At 49.1% G+C, this 25201-nt stretch overlaps 1 protein-coding gene across 3 annotated transcripts in view; it reads left to right on the forward strand.

Moving 5' to 3' along the window:
- PTPRU (protein tyrosine phosphatase, receptor type U) overlaps positions 1-25201 on the forward strand; it is a 108684-nt gene that overhangs the window by 67687 nt on the left and 15796 nt on the right. Inside the window, exons 15-25 of one of the 3 annotated variants that reach the window (XM_027864553.1) lie at positions 7113-7270; positions 11820-12010; positions 13241-13313; positions 14093-14169; positions 17672-17708; positions 18246-18343; positions 19380-19496; positions 20555-20709; positions 21364-21586; positions 21969-22118; positions 22902-23075. In XM_027864553.1, the coding sequence (XP_027720354.1) occupies positions 7113-7270; positions 11820-12010; positions 13241-13313; positions 14093-14169; positions 17672-17708; positions 18246-18343; positions 19380-19496; positions 20555-20709; positions 21364-21586; positions 21969-22118; positions 22902-23075 (1453 nt within the window). The remainder of the gene's footprint in view (positions 1-7112; positions 7271-11819; positions 12011-13240; positions 13314-14092; positions 14170-17671; positions 17709-18245; positions 18344-19379; positions 19497-20554; positions 20710-21363; positions 21587-21968; positions 22119-22901; positions 23076-25201) is intronic. The other 2 variants (XM_027864554.1, XM_027864555.1) reach the window with 2 other exon arrangements.

Raw genomic sequence — 25201 nt, forward strand, 5'->3', positions numbered from 1 at the left:
AAGCAAATGAGGTGTGGATTTGTGTAAGGCTCAGACACACGGGGCCATGTTTAGCTCTTTGGAAGGGAAAATCATGGATCTAAATTGGAGGAGGGTGGCAGGGGACTGGCGAATCCTAAGGGAAGTGGCCAACCTCCAGATGCCCCTTGTATTTCCAAAAATAGACCCCTGTCCCTTAGCCCTAAGACCTCTTCTTCCTAACCACAGCTTCCATTCACATGCCTGGGGAATGTGGCCTTGCTATATGACCTTGAGTCAATGACTTAACCTCTTGGGGTCACCAGCCATTGCCTCATCTCTGTAAGGTTGGGTGGCCCCATGTCCCAGGGAAAATGCAGTCAGCCATGTGGTAGGCTTCCAGAACCCACACGAATGGATGGGAAGATTGATTTGAGGCATCGCTGAGAGACTGGAGTTGCCAAGCCAAGAGGAAAAGCAAAAAAGCTTTATGCAAATGTAGGAGATTAGTATTTTAAGGGTGGAGCCTCAGGAGCAGATTCTTGGGGTGTGATGAGAAGGAAGGAAGAGAATGGGGGCATCTGAAGGTCTTTTGGGCTCAGTTGTCAGATGAGGACCAAGGAGACAGATCGATACCCTTTGGAATCTGGGCTGAGACTCTATGAACCCAGCTGACCTGGGGATAGGTGAGATAAGATATATGAGGAAGGGGGGAAGGAGAAGAGGAGGCAGAGTGTGGTGCTCTCTGGGATAGGGATGTAAGAGACACTGTGTGGAGGAGGATGATTCAGGAAGAAGAGTTCACTTTGACTTTTTAGGAAACTATAAGCATGCTGGGATCTGGGTCTGGGTAAATACCATGGGGCCAGGACCAGATCAGAGCAGACAGAAAAGGAGGCAACAGAACAAGATGGAAAATCTGGGCCAGTAGGTGGGTGACTCTGCAAGATATCAGAGAGAGAAAGGGGAATGGAGATAAAGGCAGCAGATGTGTAGAGTAACCCTTTTTTTCTGAACATTGTGCTTGTCAGGAGGTATTTTCTGATGGGGAGGGAAGTGAGGAGAATTTCCTTTCTAAGGCCCATCATTGGCTCCTCTGCCCCAGATTGTAGTGTAGGGTATGGACTGTGACCACTCCCAGGGTAGATTCTAGGATTTTCTTTGTATGCTTGGAAACTTATTTCTTAGAGGTATCAATTTGGGTGCCCATTAATATATGGTCACATGGTGACTGCTTAGTTTGCTGGAGCCTTGAGCTGACCCCGTCTCCTTGGAGATTCAAAATCTTTGATCCAGAAGGGACCCCAGAGCTCAGCTAGTCTGGTCTGTCCCTGGGCAGGAAGTCTCCCAATAGCATCTCCAACAAGGGGTCATCCAATCTGCATTGGAAGGCCTTCCATGAAGTGTAACTCACTACCTTACAGCAACAGCTCTCACTGTTTCCTCTCCAGTGAACTAACATGTGGCCCTCTAGGTCCTCAAGTGTGGCCCTTTGACTGAATCCAAACTTCACAGAAGAAATCCCCTCAATAAAAAGATTTGTTCTGTGAAGTTTAGATTCAGTCAAAGGGCCACACTCAAGGACCTAGGAGGCCACATGTGGCCTCAAGGCTGCAGGTTCCCCACCCCTGGTCAACAGAACAAGCTTAGTCTCACTCCCAGGGGACAACCCTTCAGGTATTTGAAGATCCTGCCTATATCTTCTCTTCTCCAGGATACATATCCGCAGTTCCTCCATCTCATCCCTGGGCAGTTTGGTCTCCACTTCCCTTACCCTCCTACTTGTTAATGACCTTTCTCAAATGTGATGCCCAGGACACTGTACTCAAATATGACCAGCCAGGGCAGAATACAGTGAGGCTGTTGACTCCCTCTTGCTGCTCCTATTAATGTGACCAGATACAGCTGGCATCCTTTCACCAAAGTCCAGTTTTGATGCCTCACTGTAGCATAGGGTGACCCTAGATTCTTGAAGACGCTACTGTCAGAGTGTCAGGCATTTTGTACTGAGTTAGAGAGGTTTAGAAAGGGATGTGGTTGGTGATAGACTGGATGTCTGTTGTCTGAAGACCAGCCTAGTTGAGTTCAACAAGATTTGAAACTGGCCGTAGGTTAATCAATCCTCTGGCCATGGTCACTCTACTGAGTTTCAGAGTTTTGGTTTTGATCTGTGCCAGGAGAGGGATTACAAATACTTGATGAAGTGGGGAGGCAGCGTGACATAGTGGTCACTGACACATATGGGCTGTGTGGCCTTGGGCAGAGTGGATGAGGCAGTGGACATGGGGTTAAGAAGATCTGGGTTTGAGTGTTGCCTCTGACATTTGCTAGCTGTGACCCTGAGCAAGTCACATAATTGCTCTGTGTCTCAGTTTCCTCATCTGTAAAATGAAAGGGTTAGACTTGGTGACCTCTGAGGGCCCCTTCTGGCTCCTTATCTATGATTGTATAATAATATTAGATTTTTGGGCTGCTGCATCACATTGTCGGTTCTCTCTCTCCCTCCCTTCCTCTCTCTCTCTCTCTCTGAACTGTTGTCTAGCTGTTCTCCCCTATCTTTACTTGTTCAATCGATTTTTTTAAACCGAGGGCAGGACCTAACATTTACCTCCATTTAATTTCCTCTTATTTAATTTGGCTCACCATTCCAGTCCGTCTTGATTCATCATTCCATTTTAGATTCAATTTACGTCATCCAAAATGTTCGTCACCCCCTTCTGCCCCACCCCCCACCCCAGTTTTTTGTCATTCACAAATGTGATAGGCGTACTAGGTCTTTATCTAAGTCCAAGGTCAGAGTACTCCATTAGAGTTCTTCCTATAGATAGATGGACGTTGATTCTTTAATCACCACTCAACCAGCCCACCGATGAGCCAGGGTGGTCCTTTAAAGGATCCGTCCCTGAGAAGTGGATTGAGGCCTAGGCTGAGATCTGGAACTGGAAAGGACCTTGAAGGCCTTCCAGTCCAATCCACTTATTTTACAGGTGAGGAAACTGAGGCCCAGGAGGTTGAGTGACTTGTTCAAGGTCACACAGGTAGTAACTGAAAGATTTAGCATTTGATCTTTGGTCTTAGGGGTCCAAGTTCAGCACTCTTCCCATTGCCTCATGCTTCCTCTCCACCCCCAGCCCCAACCTGCTTTATAAGGTTATTGTAAGCTGCAGTGGGAAAATGGGCATTAAAGTGCTTTAGAATAGTCACAGACACTACAGAAGGGAAGGAGCTTAGTCATTGGGCAATGGGTTGGATCAGGTCGTTTCCAACTCTAAAATTCCATGATTGTCTTAGGTCAGTTGCCTTGCAATTGAGGCTGGGGGGTCCTGAAGGGAGCCAGCTGGGCTGACTGCAGATGTGGGAGGTTCAAGGGTCTCTTGGGATCTGTAGTGGGGCATTACCTGAGAGTGTCTGGACTGAGATGGCGGAGTGGAAATTTGAGACCCTTGAGCTGAGCTGCTGGGGCGGGTAGCCGGCCTAGAATGGTCCTGATCAGGTTGTGGGTATGGGCTACATCTGGAGATCCCCCAGCCCTGCCTGCATCAAACTATTGGGTGGCCTGTTATTGTTTGTGTGATTGTACAAAAGCGTAGAGACTTTTGAGTGTGTATTTTGGGCACATGTAAGTGTTTGTATGTGAAAGTGTGTGTAGGAGACCTCATGCCTGAGTAGATGTGAGAATATGTGTGCAGGGGCACGTAGGATGTGTGTGCCTGAGTGTGACTATTTCTCTGGGTGTTGCTGTGGGTCAGTGTATTTGTAGGGCTATGAGCATGTGAGTGTGGGTGTGCAAGACTTTGGGGGGAGGATTTTTGGGGGGCTGACTGAGTGTACTACTCTGTCAATGTGTAGGAGGGGTCAGTATTCTTTCTTGAGAGAAAGAGAGACAGAGACAGAGAGAGACCCCTAACCACCCGCTCCTCCCTGATGCCCCTTTCCCCTAGCCAGGTCCTCTGCCCCCATCTCTTCCCCTCTCAGCGGGGGCCTGGCCAGGCCCCTTTGCCCCATCCTCGTCATTCACATGACTTCTGTTCTCTGTTTGCACGCTGCCCAGGAGGGACTACTATTCCTACTCTTATTACCCGTAAGTAACCTGGCCCGGCCCTGGCCGTCTGTGTCCTCAGTGTCTCCCATTCTTCCTTGGACCAGCCCGTCTCCATTTACCAGCCCTTCTCCATCTCCTTGCCTCCAATCATGCTGCTTCCCCCCACCTCCTTCTGTTTCTTTCCATCTCTGACTTTGTCTTGCTTCCTGCTGCTGTTTCTATAGCCCTCCCTGTCTCTGTCTTTCTGTCTTTTTTTTTTTTTTGAGTTCAGAGCAAAGAGATTTACTAAGAGGACAGAGTAAGAACGTTACCTACAAAACATCTCCCCACCACAAACCCGGCACACGCTGTCGCACAAATACACATGGTCTCAGTAGGATGAGCAGGCACAAACTTAGAGCTCTGTCTCTGTCTTCCTTTTCCTCCCTCCCTTCACCCCTCTTTCTCCCTCTTCTTTCTCTCTCCTTCTATCCCTCCCCCTCCCCTTTCTCTTTCCCTTCTCCCCTCCCCCTTTCTGTCTCTCCCTCTCTCCCTTCTCTTTTTCTCTCTTCCTCCTCCTCTCCTTTTCTCTTCCTCCCTTTCTCTTTCTCTACCTCTTTCCCTCCCCTTCCCTCTTTCTGTCTCTCTTTCCCTTCCCTCCCCCTTTCTCTTTCCCTCTTCCTTTTTCTCCCTCCCCTCCCCCTTTCTGTCTCTTTCTCTCTCCCCTCCCATTTTCTGTCTCATTTTCTCTCTCTCCTTCTCCCCCTCCCTTTCCCTCTTTCTGTCTCTCTTTCTCTCCCCCTTTCTGTCTCATTTTCTCTTTCTCTCTCTCCCCTCTCGCCTCTTTCTCTTCCTCCCTCCCTTTCTGTCTCTCTTTCTCTCCTTCCCCTCCCCCTTTTCCCTCTCCCTGTCTCTCTCTCCCCCTTTCTGTCTCTCTCTCCTTCCTCTCCCCCCTTTTCCCTTTCCCTGTCTTTCTGTCTCTCTTTGTCTTCCTCTAGTTCCCATCTCTCTCATTTGTTTCCTCCATCTCTACACCCTTTCTCTCTCTCTGTCCTCGTCCTTGCTTCTCTGTCCTTTTTTTTGAGTCTCTTTTGTCCTCTTGGTTCCCATCTCGATTTCTGTTGCCTTCCTTATTTCTCTCTGTGTCTTTGTCTACCTTTGTGTCTTTATATCCCTTTATGGCTTTATGTGAGCACTGATTTTAGAGCCAGAGGACCTGGGTTCAAATACCAGCTCTGTCATTTAAGACCCAGGTAACCTTGGGCAAGGCAAAATCAGAGAATGGATAAATAGATTTCTTTTGGCTGGAAACAGCTCAATATAGGAGAGACTTTTCTCACAATTGACTATTCCACAGTGGAATCACTGCCTTTGAAGGTAGTGAGCTCCTTGTTTCTGGGAGCATTCAAGGAAAGACTGGATGATCCCTCTGTCAGAGATGTTGTAGGTTGGGTGTTGGTTAAGAAGTTGGATGAAATGGTCTCTGAATTCCCTCCCAACTCTGACTCTGTGATTCTAAGTGTGTATGTCCCTTTGTGGGATGGACCATTCACATGTCATCTAGTACCTTCCCTATCCCTGGGGAGGTATTTGACCCAGGGCAGGCAGGCAGGAGATTGGAGGGGATTCTAGTATCTCATGCTCCTTATGACCAAGAAATTGTGCCTTCTCTCTAACTTGTATCTTTTCTCCTGTGAGGGCAGCCCTTTCTTGTACCTGACTTATTTGTGGAACTAGGAAACAGACCTGCTCCTTCAAACCATCCTTCAGAGGCTTACCTGTCTTTTCTCAACCTTATCTTCTCCAATATGAGTAGTCCCAATTCTCTCCTACTCCCTTCTGACACCAGAAAAGCATGTCTCCTCCTTACCCTGATTATTCTAATTCCTGTATGAATCTTCTTTTCCCTGTTCCTTCCCCTTTCCCCATCCAAGGAATGTGAATTGAAAGCCTGGCAATCAGAAATAAGGACTGACATTTTACCTTCATCCCATTCCCTGACCACCATGACCTCTTTCCAAGCCAGAGTCAGGCAGTGAGTTCAAGGTGGTAGGGCAGTGCTGCAGGCCATATCATGTGCAAGGCATTGGTGTGAGGTTGTAACCCAGGCTAGGTGGCTCAGGGGTTAGCATGGTGCCCAGGAGGAGGAGATTGGGGTTTGATACTAACATGGACCAGTTAATTCACTTCAGTCCTATCACCTGCTGGATAATGGGTATTGGGGATATGAGACTGACATGAGACAAAATCCTTGTCCTGAAGGAATTTATAATCTCATCAGCTTCACACAGAGTAGCCTATATATGTAGGGTTAAGAGTCACAAGAAATGCAGTGTGAATGAGCAGGAGCCTATCCCCACTGTCAGAGATAAGACCTGAAGAGTGACTGTGGGGAGAGCTGGGAGTGCCCCTGTGGGGGATGTCTTGGGGAAATTTGAGGTCTGTGAGATTCCTTGGAGCCACAGAAGAGAAGAATTGGGGAAATGGCTCACAGGGTTGGGATGATAACCTTGTTTGTACACTGAGGTCTGTCACTGGTTGGAATGAACCAATCTGACCACCTAAACCCTGGGAATCAGCATGGTCTAGGATTATACCCTTCCTGATATGGGACATTCTCTTTGGAACCAGCAGGGTCTGTCCTCTAGGGGGCCAGGCAGTGGGGCAGGGTGTCCAAAGTCTCCCCAAGGAGAGCCTCACTATGGCAGGTTCTTTCTCACATTCCTTTGTGGCTTAAGTCTTCCTGCCCTTCAAGGCAGAAACTTTCTAGGATATAGAATAGGACAGTGGAAAGCATGCTTCTGGGCCTCAGTTTCCTCATCTGTGAAACGATTGGGTTGGACTAGATGGCCTCTTCCTTTAAGCTCTAAACCTATGATTCTGTATACAGTTAGAGGCCATAGTTGCTGGGGAGGAGGAAGAGGGTGAAGTCTGTGGTTCCACCAGATGGGTTCAGGGGCTTTCTAGGCTTTTTTCTTCTTCCCTGACTCCACTTCCAGCCCTCAGTACTCTAGCTCACCCCCTAGGAAGGTCCTGTGCCCATTCTCTCTGGATGACTCTCAGACTGGTGTATAGTTCTTGCTGGTAAGTCTAGCTCAGTACTCACCACTCTTTCCTCTTCCATGTACCACAGGAAGCCGGTCAACATGGCCAAGGCCACCATCAACTACCGCCATGAGAAGACCCACATGATGAGTGCTGTGGACCGCAGCTTCACAGATCAGAGCACGCTACAAGAGGACGAGCGCCTAGGCCTCTCCTTCATGGATGCCCATAGCTACAGTACTCGGGGTAAGTGGTGGGCAGCTAGGTAGAGGGTTCTCTCCTTGGCACTGTGATGAATACTTTCTTATTCAGCCTTTGAAGCCTATGTATTCCTCTACTCTCACCGAGCTGGACCTCCCTGCTCACTGGCCAGTATCTGCTTCTCAGCTAGCCAAGTCCATAGCCAAGAGGTCAGGCCACAGGGAATAGAGTGGGGCCTGAGGTCCCGTCTACTCCTCCCAGAGAAATCACGAGGAGAGCAGGGCCCTCTGGTCAGTCGACAACTGAGTTAAAAGAGACCTAGGCTTAGAGCCAGAGGATCTGGGTTCAATTACTGCCCCTGATGTTTACTATCTTCGTGACCTTGGTCAAGTCACCTACCTGCAGGATTTCAGTTTCCTCATCTGTAAAATGAGGGGGTTGGACATGGTGATCTTGAAGATGTCTTACAGCTTGAAATCTTATAATTTTTTATTCAGTTAAATGGGATTTTGCTATTTTAGTACATATGTAAAAAAGAGGATGGAGGCTGAGGATGATTCTTATCCAAAAGCAATGATCTTTGGTCCAGAAAAGACAAGACAAAAATGGCTAATAGAGAACCCAGGGTAAGCAGGAATATAGAAAGAAAGCATCTATACCCTTAATGAGTTTAAGTAACCAGGACTAGATGGTCTACACCCCAGAGTAGTGAAAAAATTGTTCTAGCTCTGACATTCTCTGTTCTAAGGCCCCTCCCAGCTCTGACATCTTGTGTTCTAAGGTCCCAGCCCTGACATTCTATGTTCTAAAGGTCCTCCCAGCTCTGACATCCTGTGTTCTAAAGGTCCTCTCAGCTCTGACATTCTCTGTTTTAAAGCCCCTCTCAGCTCTGACATTCTATATTCTAAGGCCCTGTTCAATTCCGACATTCAGTGTCGTAAAGTCTCTTAGAGCTGTGATGACATCCTTTGTTCAGTAGCATAGTAGGTTGAGCACTGGGCCTGGATTCAGGATGTCCCGAGTTCAAGTCTTGCCTCAGACATTTACTGTATGACCAAGGCAAGTCACTTGACCTCTGCTTGCCTCAGTTTGCTTGTGCTCATACCCAGCAGACTCTCCTTAGCCTGCTTCATGTGACTGTCCTCTTGGTGAGGCTCTCTGTGCCTTCCTCCCTTCTCTGGCTGGTCCCTTCTGCAGCCGGAAGGTCTGCCCGAGCTGCAGCTCTGACGAGCGTCCCAGATGCTTCTGTCTCTCACGTGTCCCACATGCAGAGCTGTCCTGATTCCCCTGAACCCACAGAAGCGCTTCCCTTTAATTCAGTCTCTCTCACCCCTCTTCCTCTTCCGAATGATGGAGGCCTTTGGGCCATGCTCATTCTTTTTCTAATTGTAGCTTTTGACTTTCAGGCCTAATGTTGAAGTTCCTAAAAATGGAGCAAAGAAGAGCCCTCTCACTCTTGTCCATTGTTTCCTGCTATCCAAGAAGCTATGCTGCTTAGAACCTTAGCACACAGGGTGTCACAGCTGGGAGGGGCCTCAGAACACAGAATGTCAGAGCTGGGAGAAGCCTCAGAACACAGAATGTCAGAGCTAGGAAAAGCCTTAGAACACAGGGTGTCAGAGCTGGGAGAAGCCTTAGAATACAGAATGTCAGAGCTGTTAGGGCCCTTAGCACACAGGGTGTCACAGCTGGGAGGGCCCTCAGAACACAGAATGTCAGAGCTAGGAGAAGCCTTAGAACACAGAATATCAGAGCTAGGAGAAGCCTTAGAACACAGAATGTCAGAGCTAGGAGAAGCCTTAGAACACAGAATGTCAGAGCTAGGAGAAGCCTTAGAACACAGAATGTCAGAGCTAGGAGAAGCTTTAGAACATAGGATGTCAGAGCTGGCAGGGCCTTTAGAACACAGAGTATCAGAGCTGGGAGTGACCTTAAAACATAAAACGTCAGAGTTAGAACAGTCCTTGGAACATGGAATGTGAGACTGGGAGAGACCTTAGAACATAGAATGTGAGAACTGTGAGGTCACGTGGCCTGGAAGCTACAGGTTCCCCACCTCTGAATAGAATATCAAATCTGCAACAGACCTTAGAATATAGAATGTTAGTGATAAAAGGATCCTTAGAACCAGAGTTTCAGAGTTGGAAGGGGCCATAGAATGAATAATTGAGTCATCACCAAAAGAGACACATGGGCTTGTTCCAGAGCTGCTGGACACTGTCCAGATCAAAGAGGGTGGAATTAGCAGTAATAATAAAAACAGCTTATTCTCATACAACCACAGACTTATAACCAGAAGGGACCAACTCTATATACGATGCTTTAAGTTTGGCAATGTAATTTCTCTATGTTAGCTCAATGGATTCTTTCAGCAGTCCCCTAAAGTGGGTGTTATTATGATTCCCCTTTTAACATATGAGGAAACTGAGGCAGAGGGGTTTGAGTGATTTCCCCAGGGCCGTCTAGGCAGCAAGTATGTACAGTAAGATTCCACCCTGGGTCATCCTGACTCCAGGTTCCATGCTTCATTCATTATGGTTGTGGTCAAAGCAGATTCAAACTCTGTATGAGGGAATGTTTCTTTACCATCATCAGAATTATGCAAAAGTGAACTAGGTCTCTTTGGGAGGCAGTGAGTTCCCCATCACTGGGGGTCTTTAAGTGGAGGTCCTTCTTCGGAAACTGCAGAGGAGATTCCAGTTTGGACCAGCTGACTTCTGGGATCTCTTCTAGCTCAGAGTTTCTCTGATTCTGTGAATCCAGGTTTCCTAATTCCTGATCCAGTGGATTTTCTACTGTCACCCAAGGCTTCCCTTGCACAGCTGGCCTTCCCTCCTATGGGGTGGAAGGGCTAAAAAGAGGGGTTCCTCATCTGATCCTGGCTGTGTAACTTATTAGCCGTATTGACCTTGGACAGGTCTTTTTTCCCTGTGAGCCTTGGTTTCCTTCTCTGCCCAGTGGGCATAATAATCCTGGTCCCACGACAGCCTATGGTTGGGGGGAGGAAAGTGCTGGGGAGCAGGAGCTGCCTTCAGGCTTTCCTCTTGTCCCAGAGGAAAGGAAAGGTTTGTTCAGGTCCCCTAAGCTTCTGCAGCCACTTGAGCCTTGGTGGGCATCACAAAGGGCACCGCTCTTTGGGCATACCCTGGTGGGCAGGCAGGGTTGGTGGGGGACCCCTCCCCAGAGGGGTGTGGGGGCCAGAGTTGTGCGAGGGTTCACTACACTTGAATCAGGAGGGGAGTGTGGGGGGTGGGACTTGCTGGGCCTGAGGGTGATTGGAGCTGAGAGCAGCAAAGGTTTACAATGGAAAATGCCAACGCAAAAGAAATCCCTCTATTCAGCTCCTTTCCTAATCCGTGGCAGCGGCAGCCATGGCTGGTGGCAGCGGCAGCTGTTTTCAGGATTTTCTTCTCTCTGAATGGGGGGTAATTGCTGGGAGTTGCCAAATGTTCCAGATTGTTCCCCAGGAGAGAGGGAGGGAGGGTGCTGAGATTGCCTTGTTCTCCTGGCTCTGCTGGGGACGGGGCAGAAGGGTGGAGGTGGAGGAAAAAGTGTGTGTGGGGGAATCAAGGTGATTTTCTGAAGAATTCCAAGCCTGAGCCCCCTGTCACACAGAGTGACAGGGTCCAGAGCCCTGACAGGAGAGGAGGGAAGGAATTAGGTTTTCATGGAATATAAGAGTTTCAGAACATAGACTGTCAGAACAGAGAATGTCAGAGCAGGAAAAAAGCTTTAGAACTAGAATGTCAGAGCTCTAGGAACCTTAGAACAGACAATGCAGGGCTGAGAAAGACCTTAGACCATATGGAAGAGCTGGGATGACCCTTAGAACATAGAATGTCAGAGCTGGGAGGAAACTTAGAGCACAGAATGTCAGAGCTGGGAGGAGCCTTAGAACATAGAATGTCAGAGCTGGGAGGGGCCTTAGAGCACAGAATGTTGGAGCTGGGAGGAGCCTTAGGACACAGAATGTCAGAACTTGGAGGAGCCTTAGAAAATAGAATGTTAGAGCTGAGAGGGAACTTAGAACACATTGCTAGGGCTGGGAGGATTCTTGGAACATAGAATATCTGAGCGGGCAGTACCTGAAGACCCAGAATGTTTAGGTTGGGAGGGGTCTTAGAATGTTGAGTATAAAGGCTGTGAGGGCCCTTAGAATGGAGAAGGAAAGGTTTGGGAGGGGCCTCAGAGCTGAGCCAGCATGGGGCAGAGAAGGGAGTCCTGGCAGTGGGGTCAGAGGATTTGGGTTTGAATCCTCTCTCTGTCACCTCCTATCTGTTTGTCCTTAGTCAAATTCCTTCACCTCCCTGGGCCTCAGCATCCTCATCCCTAAAGTAAGAGGGTCGGACAAGAGCAGTGGGCAACGTTATTGTCTTAAACGACCCCACATTAACATCCATGTGCAATTGTGGTTTTTACTTATTTAGTTCAGCATTTCCCAATTATCTTTTAATCTGGTTCAGGCATTCCAGTCACTGTGGGCCACGAATCTGGCCCCTCTGGACTGAGAGACCTCTGCAGGCCATTCCAGGCCTACATCCAGGATGCTCCAAGGGCCTCCCTCCCTTACCTGTGTCTCTCTCCCCCTTGCCAGGGGACCAGCGAAGCAGCGTGGTCAATGAGTCGAGCAGCCTGCTGGGAGGCTCCCCCCGGCGTCCCTGTGGCCGGAAGGGCTCCCCGTACCACACAGGACAGATGCACCCGGCTGTTCGAGTGGCTGATTTGCTGCAGCACATCAACCAGATGAAGACAGCCGAGGGTTATGGCTTCAAGCAGGAGTATGAAGTAAGAGCTCCCTGGGGTGGGAATAATAATAATAATTATAACATATATTTATAGCTCTTTAAGGTTTGCAAAGAGCTTTACAAATATTACCTTATTTGATCCTTGCAACCCTGGGAAGTAGGTGCTATAATTATCCTCATTTTATATATGAAAAAACTGAGGCAAACAGGTTAAGTGACTTGCCCAGGGTCACACATCTGCTAAGTGTCTACATTTGAATTCAGGTCTTTCTGACTCTGAGCTCAGCACTCTATCCACTATTCTATGCTGTCTCTGAGTCCAATGAGAATCACAGAGACTTTGGAGTCAGAGAAGACCTGGGTGTGAATTCTGGCTCTGCTGTTTATAGCCCATGTAACCTTGGGTAGATCCCTTAACATCCCTCTAAAACTGAGGGACCTGGGCTATAAGATCACTTATAAATCCTATGATCTTTACCCTGCCTCAGTCCTGACCTGAACCCTGAGTCTGACCCCATCTGTAGCCTCCACTCTGATTCTAATCTTTCATTTCTGATTTTGACTCTCTCCCTGAACTCTGACCTTGATGCAGGCCCTAACTGACCATCACCTGAACTTTGACCCTGTCCCTGACTCCAATCCTTAATGCTGACTCTAATCTAAATTGAGGCTTTGATTTGGTCAGCTCCTGATGATAATCCAAGGCTAGCTATCTGCCCCTTCACTTCCCACACCCCCTTTTTTTCTGGATATTCTGGCCTGGTAGAACAGGCATCTCAGGATTTGGCCCCCAGAGATTGTCCATGAAAGTGTCTCTGTTGCTCTATGAATACCCATAGTCCAAGCAGGCCACGGGTACAGCAGGCTTCTCCATTAGTCTGTGGCTAGAGCTCCTTTCTGGAGCGTGCCAATGCTCGGTGAACATCCCTTTCATCTGCGGGGGTCCCCCAAGCATTTTGTGGGGGAGCATGGCAGGCTCAGGATCCCATATTTCTCGGTGCTTTTCTCCCTTGCCTCATTCTGGGGTTTTAGCCTGAGGGCTATGGAAAAGGAAGAGGAAGCAGCATTTCTGGAAACAGGTTTGATGTAGAGGCAAGAGCCACAGGGCTTGGAGTCAGAGGACCTGAGTTCAGATCCTGACTCCATCACCTCCGTGACTATGGGCATGTTGCTTCACGTCTCTTAGGCTCAGTTTCCTCTTCTATACAAAGGGGTTGAACTAGAGAGCTGTAGCCCCCCACTCCATTCTCATTGTCTGTATTTTCTATAGAGCTTCTTTGAAGGCTGGGATGCCAGCAAGAAGAAGGACAAGACCAAGAGCAGAACGGAACCCATCCCCCCTTGTGAGTGCAGAGATGAGGGAGGCAGGAATTATCCTCTGTCCCAGACACTGGGACGGTGGGAGGTGACTGCTGGGCTGCTTGACCCAGGCCCTGGGGCTGTTCATGGCATGGAGGGAGGGGGTACTGAGAGAGCCCTCTGCTAGGCTTTCGGTCCAATCCAATTCAGCCCATTCAGTAAGCCTGGCAGGAAGGTTTGGAATGTTGGCATAGCAGCTGGGCACAGAGCTGCCTTTCCCCTGGGATCCACAGAATTCCCACCTCCCCCCTTGTGGAGTTCCCTCAGTCCTGAATTCTTTTCCATCCCAATCTCCCCTCGGGCCCCTAGTCCAGCACCACCCCCTGCTCCTTTCCCCCTAATGTTCCATAGCTCCCATACCTCATGTTAAGCTCCCCCATCTCCCAAAGTGTTCCCCTGCTTCTCCCTCCTCCAGTGTACTCCTCATCCCCTCTTTTTAGTGTCCCCTAACTTCAGCCCCCAGTCTCCATCTTCCTCTCTTCATTGTCCCCCCCTAGATGATAGCTCACCCCTCCCCCATACCTCTGGTCTCCTACTTTTCTAACTCCCATTATGTATCAGATTGGGTAACCCTGCCTGTAAAAAGAGCATGATTTCCCCCCAAGCTGTCGGGGTGGGGTTGGGGGTGCTACACCACCAAGTAAAAACTCTCTTAGTTCTCCGTCCATAATAGCCCATTCCACTGTCCTCAAACTCCACGCGCCTGGCTGGGCCCATGGGGCTGCTCAGCCTTTACGATGCAGCCCCCGCTCTGGATTTGCAGACGATCGGCACCGAGTGAAGCTGCATCCGCTTCTGGGAGACCCCAACGCAGACTACATCAATGCCAACTACATCGATGTGAGTGCACCCTGAGAAACCTCCCTCAGCCGCCCTTCCCCTGCCCCTCCCCTCACACAGTCAGGCACCGAACACGTGCTGAGCACCCGCAGGTAGGCTAGCCCCTGGGCTGACTGCCATGGGGGATATGGAGGGGCACGAGGTCTACTCCCTGCCTTGTGAAGCGCCTGTTCTAGCAGGGGAAAACAATTACTAATCAACACCAGAAGGCGCCTTAGGAAATTCATCAGGTAGTATTTCAGGAGCTCAGAGGAGGGAGCTATCTGTGTAGAGTGGGATAGTTAAAGAAGGCCAATGGTTTGGGCTAGGAGGAGAGGACACACGGAGCCAGAAATCAGCTTGGTCGTTCTAGCAGAACATTGGCTACTTGAAGGCAGGAGTTTTCTTTTTCTGTCTTTGTACCCTGAGCATCTAGCATATTGCCAGATACACAATAGTCATTTAAGAAATGGTTGTTGAGTTTGATTCAGTTGGGTTCTCAGGACTGGGAGGAGATAGATCTGACCAGAGAAGAGAGGGTTCGTGTGAGCTCCTGACCCCTCTGTATAGGAGTGGCCAGGGAAGTCAGGGAATGGGCATCTTCTCCTGAGGTACCATAGAAAAAAGGAACCAGAGTGAGGGAAATGGGCACAGCCAGTGTGATGTTGGCAGGGAAAAAGCCCGACTTAGAAGGGACACGTGGATGTGGTCAGTCCGGAGGGGCTGGGAGCTAGGTGGGGCAGAGCAGAGGAGAGAGGTATTCTTACTAACCCCAGTGGAACCTCAGAGGGGGAGAATACTGTGTCACCCTCGAGTTAATCTAGCTGTCTCTGACCAGTCATATTGCAGAAAAGGCAATAGCTTTATTAGGGGGGAAAGAGAGGGGAACAAAGAGGAAAGGAAATGATCTGAGGTCTTAGTTCAATTCAACAAGTATTGACAGGGCACCTACATGTGCCCAGTCCTGTGCCAGGGGGTTTGGAGGAGACTAAAAAGGAGAAGGCATCATCTCTGTCCTGGGGGTGCTCAGAGAGTCTGGTTGGGAAGAAAGGATTTATGCTTGTGAAAGATATAGATTCTAAACATCATTTGCCACTTGAGGGGATGGAACAGAGGGTAAGTGTTGTGAGGGTGCATACCATTTGTGTAGTCAGGGATGTCCTCTTGGAGGAGGTGGGGTTTGATGTGTCCCTGAAGGGTTTGGCTAGATGGAGGGGAAGGCATTCCAGGCAGGCCCACAGCGTGAGCAAAGGTGTGAAGACAGGAACAAGCCTCTCACCTCACTCCTCCTCTTCTCCTGGGGGGCCTGATGCTTTCATTCTCCATTCTTGGCCTTTCCCTGTCCTGTTTTCCCTGTATCATTTCCTTCTTTTTCTCCCACTCCCAGGACCCCCAGATTTTGGTAGGGCAACCTCCCCTCTTCCCCTCTCCCCCTTTTTCCTTCCTGGTCCCCTCCCCTCTGCTACATCCATGTCCCACAAAGCCCCTTCCTGCTCCTGCCTCTGCCTCCCATGGCCATGCCCAGTGGGCTAATCTCCCTCTTTCTGGTCTCTTTGGCTTGGGCACCTGTCCTCTCACCGGAATCCTTAAGATTCGGATAAACCGAGAAGTAAGTATATCTTCTCTCTCTCTCTCTCTCTCTCTCTCTCTCTCTCTCTCTGTCTCTCTCTCTGTCTCTCTCTCTGTCTCTCTCTCTCTCTGTCTCTCTCTCTCTGTCTCTCTGTCTCTCTTTCTCTCACATGCACTGTCTGAGTCTCTTTCTATCTTCCTTCCCTTCCTCCTGTCCCCCAGCGCTGACTGCCCCCATCTCAGTGCTTGGGTCAGACCTTGGTGATCTCTGAGTCACTGTTCACTCTTCTCACTGAAAGCCAAACCATTCACCCATCGGCTGCTTTCTACTTTGTTGCTCTGAGCAAAACACTGGGGAGGGTAGGAGGCTGGAGAGTGTGGAGGGGACAGTCTTCCTAATGGACATCAGGCAAGGCCAGACCCTGGGCTATTTAGCCCTCTGTCCTCTTAAACCAGCCTCCGCCTTCTCTGCCAGTAGCCCTGAATGCCCTCCACCTTATGGTCAAATCCATCTCTGCCCCCAGGTCCTCCTTGTGGCTCGATGTGGGGAGTCCACTGGACTAGATGACCATTAGATTCAGAAGCAGGGGACTTGAGTTCTGGTTCTCACCCTGCTGGCTGTGTGACTTTGGACAAGTCACTTTCCTTTTCTGAACTGCAGTTTTCTTAGCTATAAAATGAGAGGTTTGGATGAGACAGTTGTCAGAGGTTCCTTTCAGTTCTGACATTCCACAGTTCTGTATACATCCACAGGGCGTCCCCGAAGTTTTGTGTGATGCCAGGTTTGAAACTGCACTAAGACTTTTGGGACACCTGGTATAGGGCAGTGGTGTCAAATTCAAATAGAAATGGGGAGGGGGCACCACTAAACTTACATAAGAATCCCTGTGGGCCACACATTGACTTAAAAATCCCCAGATCAACAGTATCTAAGTTCTATTGTATTTTCACTTATTTTGTTAAATATCTCCCAGTTGCATTTTAATCTGGTTCTGGAGTATTGTGGGCAGCCTGTTGGACTCTTCTGGTGTAGGGAACTCCCAGATGAGGAAGCTCCTTCAAGGGAGGGAGTGGTTTTGCCGCTTGCTGGTTGAGCGTTGTCTGGGCCAGTGAGAAGTTAAGTGATTGATTTGTCTGGGGTCACTTAGCCAGTATGTGGTAGAGGGGAGTCTCATATCCAGGGGACTGGCTCTCTTCCCTACCATATGTTGCTGCCTCTCTGGTTAAATAGAGATGCATCTCCTCTGCATGGCTATGCCTCTGACCTCTGGTGGATTAAGAACTGTTGGGAAGGGAGGGCAGGAACTGGCCAGGGGGAGCTTGGCTATTGCTCAGGACCAGTGAGAGGGGCCAGCCACTAGCAGGACAAGAGGAAAAGGACTTGATTTGCAATGGGTGGGAACTAGATTAGATATCGGTAAGACCTTCCTCACTGGGGTGGTTGTAAGACTGGGATATTATCACTGAAGGAGGTTTCTTGGGCAGCTTATCAGAACAGGTTCAGGAGTGGTCTGGGAAGGGTTGGACACTGACATCCCTAGAGCCAGGGTATGATGGAACTTTAGGGTGGAGGTGCCCCTGCCTCTCCCTGCAGTGATGAAGAGATTTCTGTTGTGGGTTGGAGGACACACGGTTTAGAAGGACATCCCTGTGGCTTCTGCTTCTGGCTGTAGAGTCACTGACCCTGTCTCCAAGGCAGGACTGGGGCAAGGTTCTGTGAGGCTTGGGCTAGATTGACCCCTGGATGAATATGGGCTCATCCTGGGTCAGAGAGATGGGGGAAAAGGGTTTGGGGCCCCGGGGAACTAGAGGTTTGTCCTTTGGGAATTCAGAATGTTTGGGGACATCTTGTTCTAGGGGCCATCCTGACTAGATGACCCCGGTGGCTTCTTTGGGGTTGGGATCAGAATTGGTGTTCCCCTTGGTGGTCTGACAGTGTTTCCTTCTGTTCCAGGGCTACCACAGATCAAACCACTTCATAGCTACTCAAGGTACCCAGGCTCTCCTTTGGCTGTATCTCCCCTCCCCTCCCAGCTTCCCTCCCCTCCTCTCCCCTCCACTTCTCTCCCCTCCCCTTCTCTCCTCCTTCTCCTCTCCTCTTTCTTCCCTTCCTTGTCTTACCATCTTTCTTTCTGCCTCCCTCTCTCTTTGTTGTGTCTGTGAGTCCTCTCTCCCTCACCTTGCCATATGTGTATTCCCAGAACCTGGAGACCCCTGGCGGAGAGGCCCTCTCCTACCCCTCTGTCTCTGTCTTTCAGCAGCCTTTCCCCCACCGGGTGCTCCCACTGTGGGCTGCCATGGACCATCCTGTCAGTCACTCCTTGGGATATGAATTCTGCTAACCAGTCCTGGGCTTGGAGGGTGGGCTGGGTAGGTCAAGGGTCCCCTGGGGCAGCCTTCTGGGGCTAGGACTTTGGGTTTACAGGCCTGAGGGAGAAGGCCCAAGACCCATCATGTGCAGTCAGTGCCTCCAGGTTCCCAGCTCTCCTTGGGGCCTCCTTTCCATTCTTCCCTGCCCCCTCCCCCAGGACCCAGGCAGGAGATGGTGTATGACTTCTGGAGAATGGTGTGGCAGGAACATTGCTCCAGCATCGTCATGATCACCAAGCTGGTGGAAGTGGGACGGGTAAGGGGCCCCAGAGGCCAGGCAGGGCAGGGAGCCTGGGAGAAGGGAGAGGGAATGCAAGAAGGAGGCTTGGGAAGGGGAGGTGAAGATGACAGAGAGGAGGTGAGTTGGAGGTTAGGGAAAATATGCAGGTAATGGAAAGAGTGAACTTGGAGGCCCAGGACTTGAGTGTGAATCCTGCTTACTCTCTGTGTGACCTTGGATAAGTCACTTAAGCCCTATTAGCCTCAGTTTCTTCCATTGTAAAAAGAGGGATTTGGACCAGAGGACTTTTTCAGCTCTAGACCTAGGAGATAGCTGGTGTTGGACTTGGAGTCAGAAAGACCTGAGTTCAAAACCTGCCTCAGATACTTACCAACTTTGTGGCCCTTGTTAAGTTAGCTTCCTTGGCTGTAGAATGGGATATTGATATCATCGACCTTACACTGTTGTTGTGAGGATCAGTGAGATAATATTTGCAAAGTGCTTTGCAAACCCTCACGTGCTGTATAAATGCTAGCCATAATAATAATTATTATTATTCCAAGGCAAAGGGGAAAGAAATAGGAATGAAGGAGATTTGGGCCATGGCCCATCAAGGTCAGCTGAAGACACTGGGAATATTTATCCTGGAGAAGAGAAGCCTGGGTCAGGAGCCTGGGAGGGGAGACACGAGCATCATCATGTGTCAGAGCAATTAGACGTGTTCTGTCGGGCCCTAGAAAACAGAACTAGGAACCAGATGCGTTGAGTATTTGTTGGGGAGTAGTTTCAGAGAGGCCGTATTTAGGCTTGAGGTTGGGAAGATCCTAATAATTGGAGCCATCCAAAAATGGGATGGGAAGCAGAGAGTCTCCCAATGACCAAGATACCCACTTGTCTAGACAGCCTCTGTACCTTGACTCCATTGGGGTGGGGAAGGATGGTGGTGGGGATGGGCAGGGTTGAAGGGAAACTGGGTCTTGGAGAAGGTGAGGGGAATGAGGTCAGGGAGGCTGGGAAGGTGAAGGGCTGGAAGAGGGAAGGGGGTATCACGCCAGACCCTGTTGGTCTCTAGGTGAAGTGTTCCCGCTACTGGCCTGATGACTCAGAGACGTATGGAGACATCAAGGTCACTCTGGTGAAAACAGAGACCCTGGCAGAGTATGCAGTCCGTACTTTTACCATGGAGAGGGTGAGCTGGCGCCATTTGATCCTGCCTTTTGGGGAACTGGGGACCCAGCTTGGGGCAGGGGGATTGAAGGAAGGGACCAAGGCCCACCCCCTGGCAAAACTCATCCACTCCCCGCATTAGTGCCCAGGTTGCTGCCTTGGCCCTGGCAGTGCCCTCTCTGGAGTGCTCCTCTACCTTTGCCCTTCCTGGGAGCGCTGACGATAGTGGAGGATGGGGAGAGTTTAGCCGGGGTCATCAGGAAGAAACAGAAGGGGGAGGAGAAAGGTCTGTCCAACTCCAGCTCTTTCTTCTCCCCTCAGGCCCCAAATAATGGGTCATTAGAGCATTGATTCTATATGCATATCCATCCCCCCGCCTCTCTATTCTCTTTGTCACCCCCAAGCCCAGGCCCTCAGCCCCTCTCAAGTCTCTGATTGAAATGACTGCTAGATTTGTCTTTCTGCCTCTAATCTTTCTCTTTGTGTGCCCTGCAAACAAGACCTGATCCTTGATGTCAGAAATTTAGGCTCGAGCAAGGGGTCTTAAACCACGCTCTGTCACAACACTCTCTCCTAAAGAAAATTTTTGTTTTGATCATTATATTTCAGTGTAAGTGGTTTTTTTGGTAATCTGATATATATTATATATATATACACACATACATATACATATACATGCATATATACATACATACACATACATACATACATATAATACTTTTAAAAACATCATTCTGAGAAGTGGCCCATAGGCTCTGCCAGACTTCCCAAGGGGTCCAGGACATACGAACAGGTCAATAGTTTTTGGTCTTGTGGGTCATTCAGATGAGTTTACAAATAGCCACAGTATAAGGCAGTATATTATAAGGGTAATAAGAGGTCAAGACAAAATGTTAGCAGGGGAGCACTCACAGAGAAGGGAGAGATGGCATCCAGCAGAGGTGGAGAGGAGGTGGAATCAGGGAAGACTTCATGGAAGTGATGGCATTGGAATTGGACCTTGAAGATAGGCCTTTGAGGCTGGTTCTGGGGCAGAAAGCAGAGGTAGGTCCTGTGCTGAGCCATGTGCTTTCTCCATAGAGAGGCTACTCAGCCCGCCACGAGGTACAACAGTTCCATTTTACTGCGTGGCCAGAGCATGGCGTCCCTTACCATGCCACGGGGCTGCTGGCCTTCATCCGCCGTGTCAAGGCCTCCACTCCACCTGATGCTGGGCCCATCGTCATCCACTGCAGGTAGCAGCAGGTTTAGGCTGGGATACAGGGGTGGTGGGAAAGGGGCGCGGAGAGGTCAAGGATGAGGGAGACAAGAGAGCCCAGGTGATAGGACTGGTGGAATGTCCTAGAGAGACTAGTGTCCTAACAGTCCCTGGGGTCACCTGCTAGAGCTTCCTGCTAGATTATATGTGTGTATGAATACACACGCGTGTATGTGCACATATATGTATAAGTATGCATGTGCATGTGTATGCACATGTATGTTTGCATGTGTGTATAAGTGCATTTGTGTATGTGTGATATTGCTTGGAGACAAGGTGATGGTAAGCTTCATGAAGGCAAGCATGGTTTTGCTTTTGTTTTTGTGTCCCCAGTGCAAAGAATAGGGTCTTACATAGAGTAGGTACTTAGTAATGCTTGCTGGTGGTGGTGGTGACCTCTAGGGAAACTCATGCCTTTTATCCTTTGATTTCAATATTCTTTCCCAGAAGCCTTGGGACAATGGTCCTCTAGGCTGGCAGTAGAGAAGGGGGGGATTCTCAGAAGTGGAAGGTGGGGGATACTGGGAGGGGAGGGGGCCTGGCTAGGACTGGGTAGATGTGTCCCAATGACACACCCCGACTCCTTAACCCCATCACGGATGGGGCCACGGCCACTCCCCTCTCTTCCCAGCCCCAGGATGGCTACCTCCCTCCTCCCTCCCATTTCCAGTTCTCCTGCCAGTGGCCTGAGACAGGATGTGGCTGGCTATCTCCCCAGTGCAGGCACCGGCCGGACAGGCTGCTACATTGTTCTTGATGTGATGCTGGATATGGCTGAATGTGAGGGCGTTGTAGACATCTACAACTGTGTCAAGACACTTTGCTCTCGCCGAATCAACATGATCCAGACGGAGGTATGGTGTGATTGCGTGTGCTTGCGTGTGCGCAGGGGTGGGTGTCCTATTGCCCTGACCAGCATCCCCAAGGAATCCCACCAGGCCCTGCTCAGCAAGGGCCCTCAATGGCCTCCACCCTATGAAAGGTCTAGTCAGTGTATCAATAAGCAATTATTAAGCACTTACTGTGTGCCAGCCACTGTACTATATTCTGCAGACTCTAAAACAGAGCAATCCCTCCCCCAAAGAGCTCACCCATTGTCCTATCTCTCTCCATGTTTCTAAGCAGAATTATGGGACCTGCCCACGGTATGTTGGGTTGACCCAACCTAGAATAATGGAGAGGAGGCTGGGCAAGATTTAAACTCTCCTGTCCTACACCCTCTCCACCCTCCCTTAGGAACAGTATGTCTTCATCCATGATGCAATCCTGGAGGCCTGCCTGTGTGGGGAAACTACTATCCCTGTCAGTGAATTTAAGGCCACCTATAAAGAGATGATCCGAATTGATCCCCAGAGTAACTCCTCCCAGCTGAGGGATGAATTTCAGGTACATGGTATATGTGTGTGTGTGTGTGTGTGTGAGGTGGGCGGGGAAGGACCAATTAGGAATGAATGGATTGAGGCTGCCCAGGAAGGAATTATAAAACTAGACACTAGAAAGGTGTCCCGGTATCTAGACAGGGAAGCATTGGGGTTAGTGGTTTATGGAGGCTATGAGACCCCCTCATTTGGGAATCTTTAAGAAGAGGAGAGATAGTCCACCCCTCTGACTGCAGTCCCCCTTTCCCCACAATTCTGGGCTGGTTGGTACCTGAAATGGAAGTCAGATGAGCTGGATACCTCAGAAACCCCTTGTGATTCTGTAAGTGGGCCAGGAGGTAGCATTCAGGGCTTGGGGACACTCCCAGTTGGCTGTATCTCTGCAGTTGGGCATCTGCTTTGCCCCAAACCTGTTCCCATAGACTTCTGGGTTCCTTAACCCCCAAGGCAGCCTAGGTTATAGATTGTTATATAGTGGTGGGTATGAGCTGGGTGGGCTAAGATGGGAAGCGTGGGGTGGGGGATACTCAATGAGAGCTCTTCCTTCCATCTCTCCCAAAGAAAGGTTTTCTTTGAGTTTCCCTTCAGTAGGGGAAAGGGTCAGGTAATGTGTATTCTAGGCCTGGCTCTTCCATTAGGTTGCTTTGTGACTCTGGGTGAATCGTGCATCTGCTCTGATCCTCAATTTCCTCATTTGAAAAGGGGGGAGGAGAGGAAAGCATTCTGGAAGTTCTTTGGTTCAAACCCAAGGGAATGCTGGTTCAGTCCTTCCTTCTCTGCCCTCTTGCAGACCCTGAATTCAGTGACACCCCCATTAGATATGGAGGAATGTAGCATCGCCCTCCTTCCCAGGAACCGGGAGAAGAACAGGAGCATGGATGTCCTGCCCCCTGACCGCTGCTTGCCTTTCCTCATCTCCACCGATGGGGACCCCAACAACTACATCAATGCAGCTTTAACTGATGTAAGAAGACTGGGAGACACTGGGAGGGAAGGGGGGTGGTCCTAGGGCTTTTCTCTGAGCCGTCACCCTGGATTCCTGCAGTCTAGGCCCTGACCTTTCCTCTTTTTTTCTTTCACCTCTGAAGCTCTTGATTCTGCCCCTTTACCACATTTTCATCCCCTTCAACCGTCTGGGCATTTAGGGCAGAGTATGGATGGAGGCTGCTGTTGATGTGAAAATAATCTGGAGGTCTTAGTGGACTGCAAACTCAATATGAGTCAACAATATGACATAGCAGCCAAAAATGCTAACTCACACCTTTGCTCTGTGGTTTGTCTTTTTGTAAGAAACAACTAGGTGAATAGAATGCTGGGCCTGGAGTCAGGAAGATCTGAGTTCAAATCTGGACTCAGGCACTTATTAGCTGTGTAACTCTGGGCAAGTCACTTCACTGCTGTTTGTCTCAGTTTGCTCAACTGTAAAATGGAGATAGCATCTACCTCCCATGGTTGTTAGGAGGATAAAATGAGATAATATTGGGACAGTGTTTTGCAAATCTTAGCATATATAAATGCATGATGATGAGGATGAAGACGAGGATGTTGGACAACGAGGATGGTTTGCCCTGGTCTGGCCAAACATGGAGTATTGTGCCTTGTTTCAGGCATCCCATTTTAAGAAAGATGGTAATTAGCTAGCATATTTTTCAGAGAAGGGCAACTAGGGTGATCAGGTCGGATGAGCAACAGTTGGAGGGGCTGGGGAAAGGAGGAAAAGGTTTAGTGGGAACACAACAGCTGCCTTCACATATTTGAGGGGTGTCTCTCATTCTGCTTGGCTCCAGAAGGTAGAATTGGAAGAAACGTGGGTAAGGTTGAGAGAGATGGATATAGGCTACACACAAAGAAAACCTTCTTACCAATTACAAGTGTCCCAAAAGTCCAGCAAGTTATCTCTAAAGATGACGCATTCTCCTTCCCTGGTGGTTTTCTAGTAGAAGCATGTAGGAGACAGAAGCAAGAGTGGGTAACAGTGGATGAATGCCAAGCTCAGAATAGCGTCAGGAGGGCCAGGGTTTACAATGAGTTCAGGCTGGTGAAGAGAGCTCAAGGCAACAAAAAGGTGGTGCTTTGAATCTATATTGGGGAATTTTGCTTCTGTTTTCTCTGTCAAGGAGAAGGAGCTTTGGATTGGGAGGGGCTGGCTAACAGGGAATTGATGCCCAAGATAAGTAGCGAGATAATGAGTTCAAGAGTCCAAGCCTAGATAAACCAGGTTCTCACGTCCTGAAAGAACTGATTGGTGTAATTGCTAAGTGAGAGTTAGTGATTTTTGAAAGATCACAGGGAATGGGAGAGGAGCCCCAGGATTAGAGAAGGATAAATGCTGTCTCAGTGTTCAAAGAAGGGAAGAGAATGGAATCTACAAACTCTAAGCCAGTGAACTGAACTTTGATACTGGAAAAATTCTAGAGCACACAATAGTATGTTTGAGGGATGGTTCATGGACACCTAGAAAAGGAAGCAGTAGTTATCCATGATTACTGAGAGCCAGCATCGTTTCATCAAGAATGGGTCATGCCACACTTAACCTGTTTCTTTTATTTTAATGTGGTTGCTAGGCTGGTATATCAGGGAATGCTGAAGATAGAGTTAACATGTTTGACAATGATAATTGGACAAAAAAGCATTTGATAATGAGATGGAACTTCACAATGGAAATATCATGGGCTCTGGAGTCCAGAAGACCTGAATTCCAATTCTATCCCTGATAATTACTAGCTCCATTGATTCTGTCTGGTCACTTAAATTCTGTGAATTTCAGCTTCATATGTAGAAGGAGGGGTTTAGAATGTAGATCACCTCTGAGGTCCCTCCCAACTCTCAATCTGTAGTCCCATGTTCTTTCTTATGACTGTTGTGGAAGAGGTTGAGAAATGTGCAATTAGATGTATTCAGAACTGGTTAAGTGACTGGACTAAAAGAATGTCATTCATGGTTCTAGGTCAGCTTGTAAGCTTCCACTAGAGTGCCTGCTTCGCGTTATACTGTTGAACATTTTTATCAGTGACTTGGGAAAATGTATAGGGTTAGGGAGCAGACCTGTTATTTTTTTGATAGAGGGATCTTCCAGATGAGGAAACTTTC

Source organism: Vombatus ursinus, unplaced genomic scaffold (genome assembly GCF_900497805.2).
Source record: "Vombatus ursinus unplaced genomic scaffold, bare-nosed wombat genome assembly UNPS02014775.1, whole genome shotgun sequence".
In the NCBI taxonomy this organism is placed as follows: Eukaryota; Metazoa; Chordata; class Mammalia; order Diprotodontia; family Vombatidae; genus Vombatus; species Vombatus ursinus.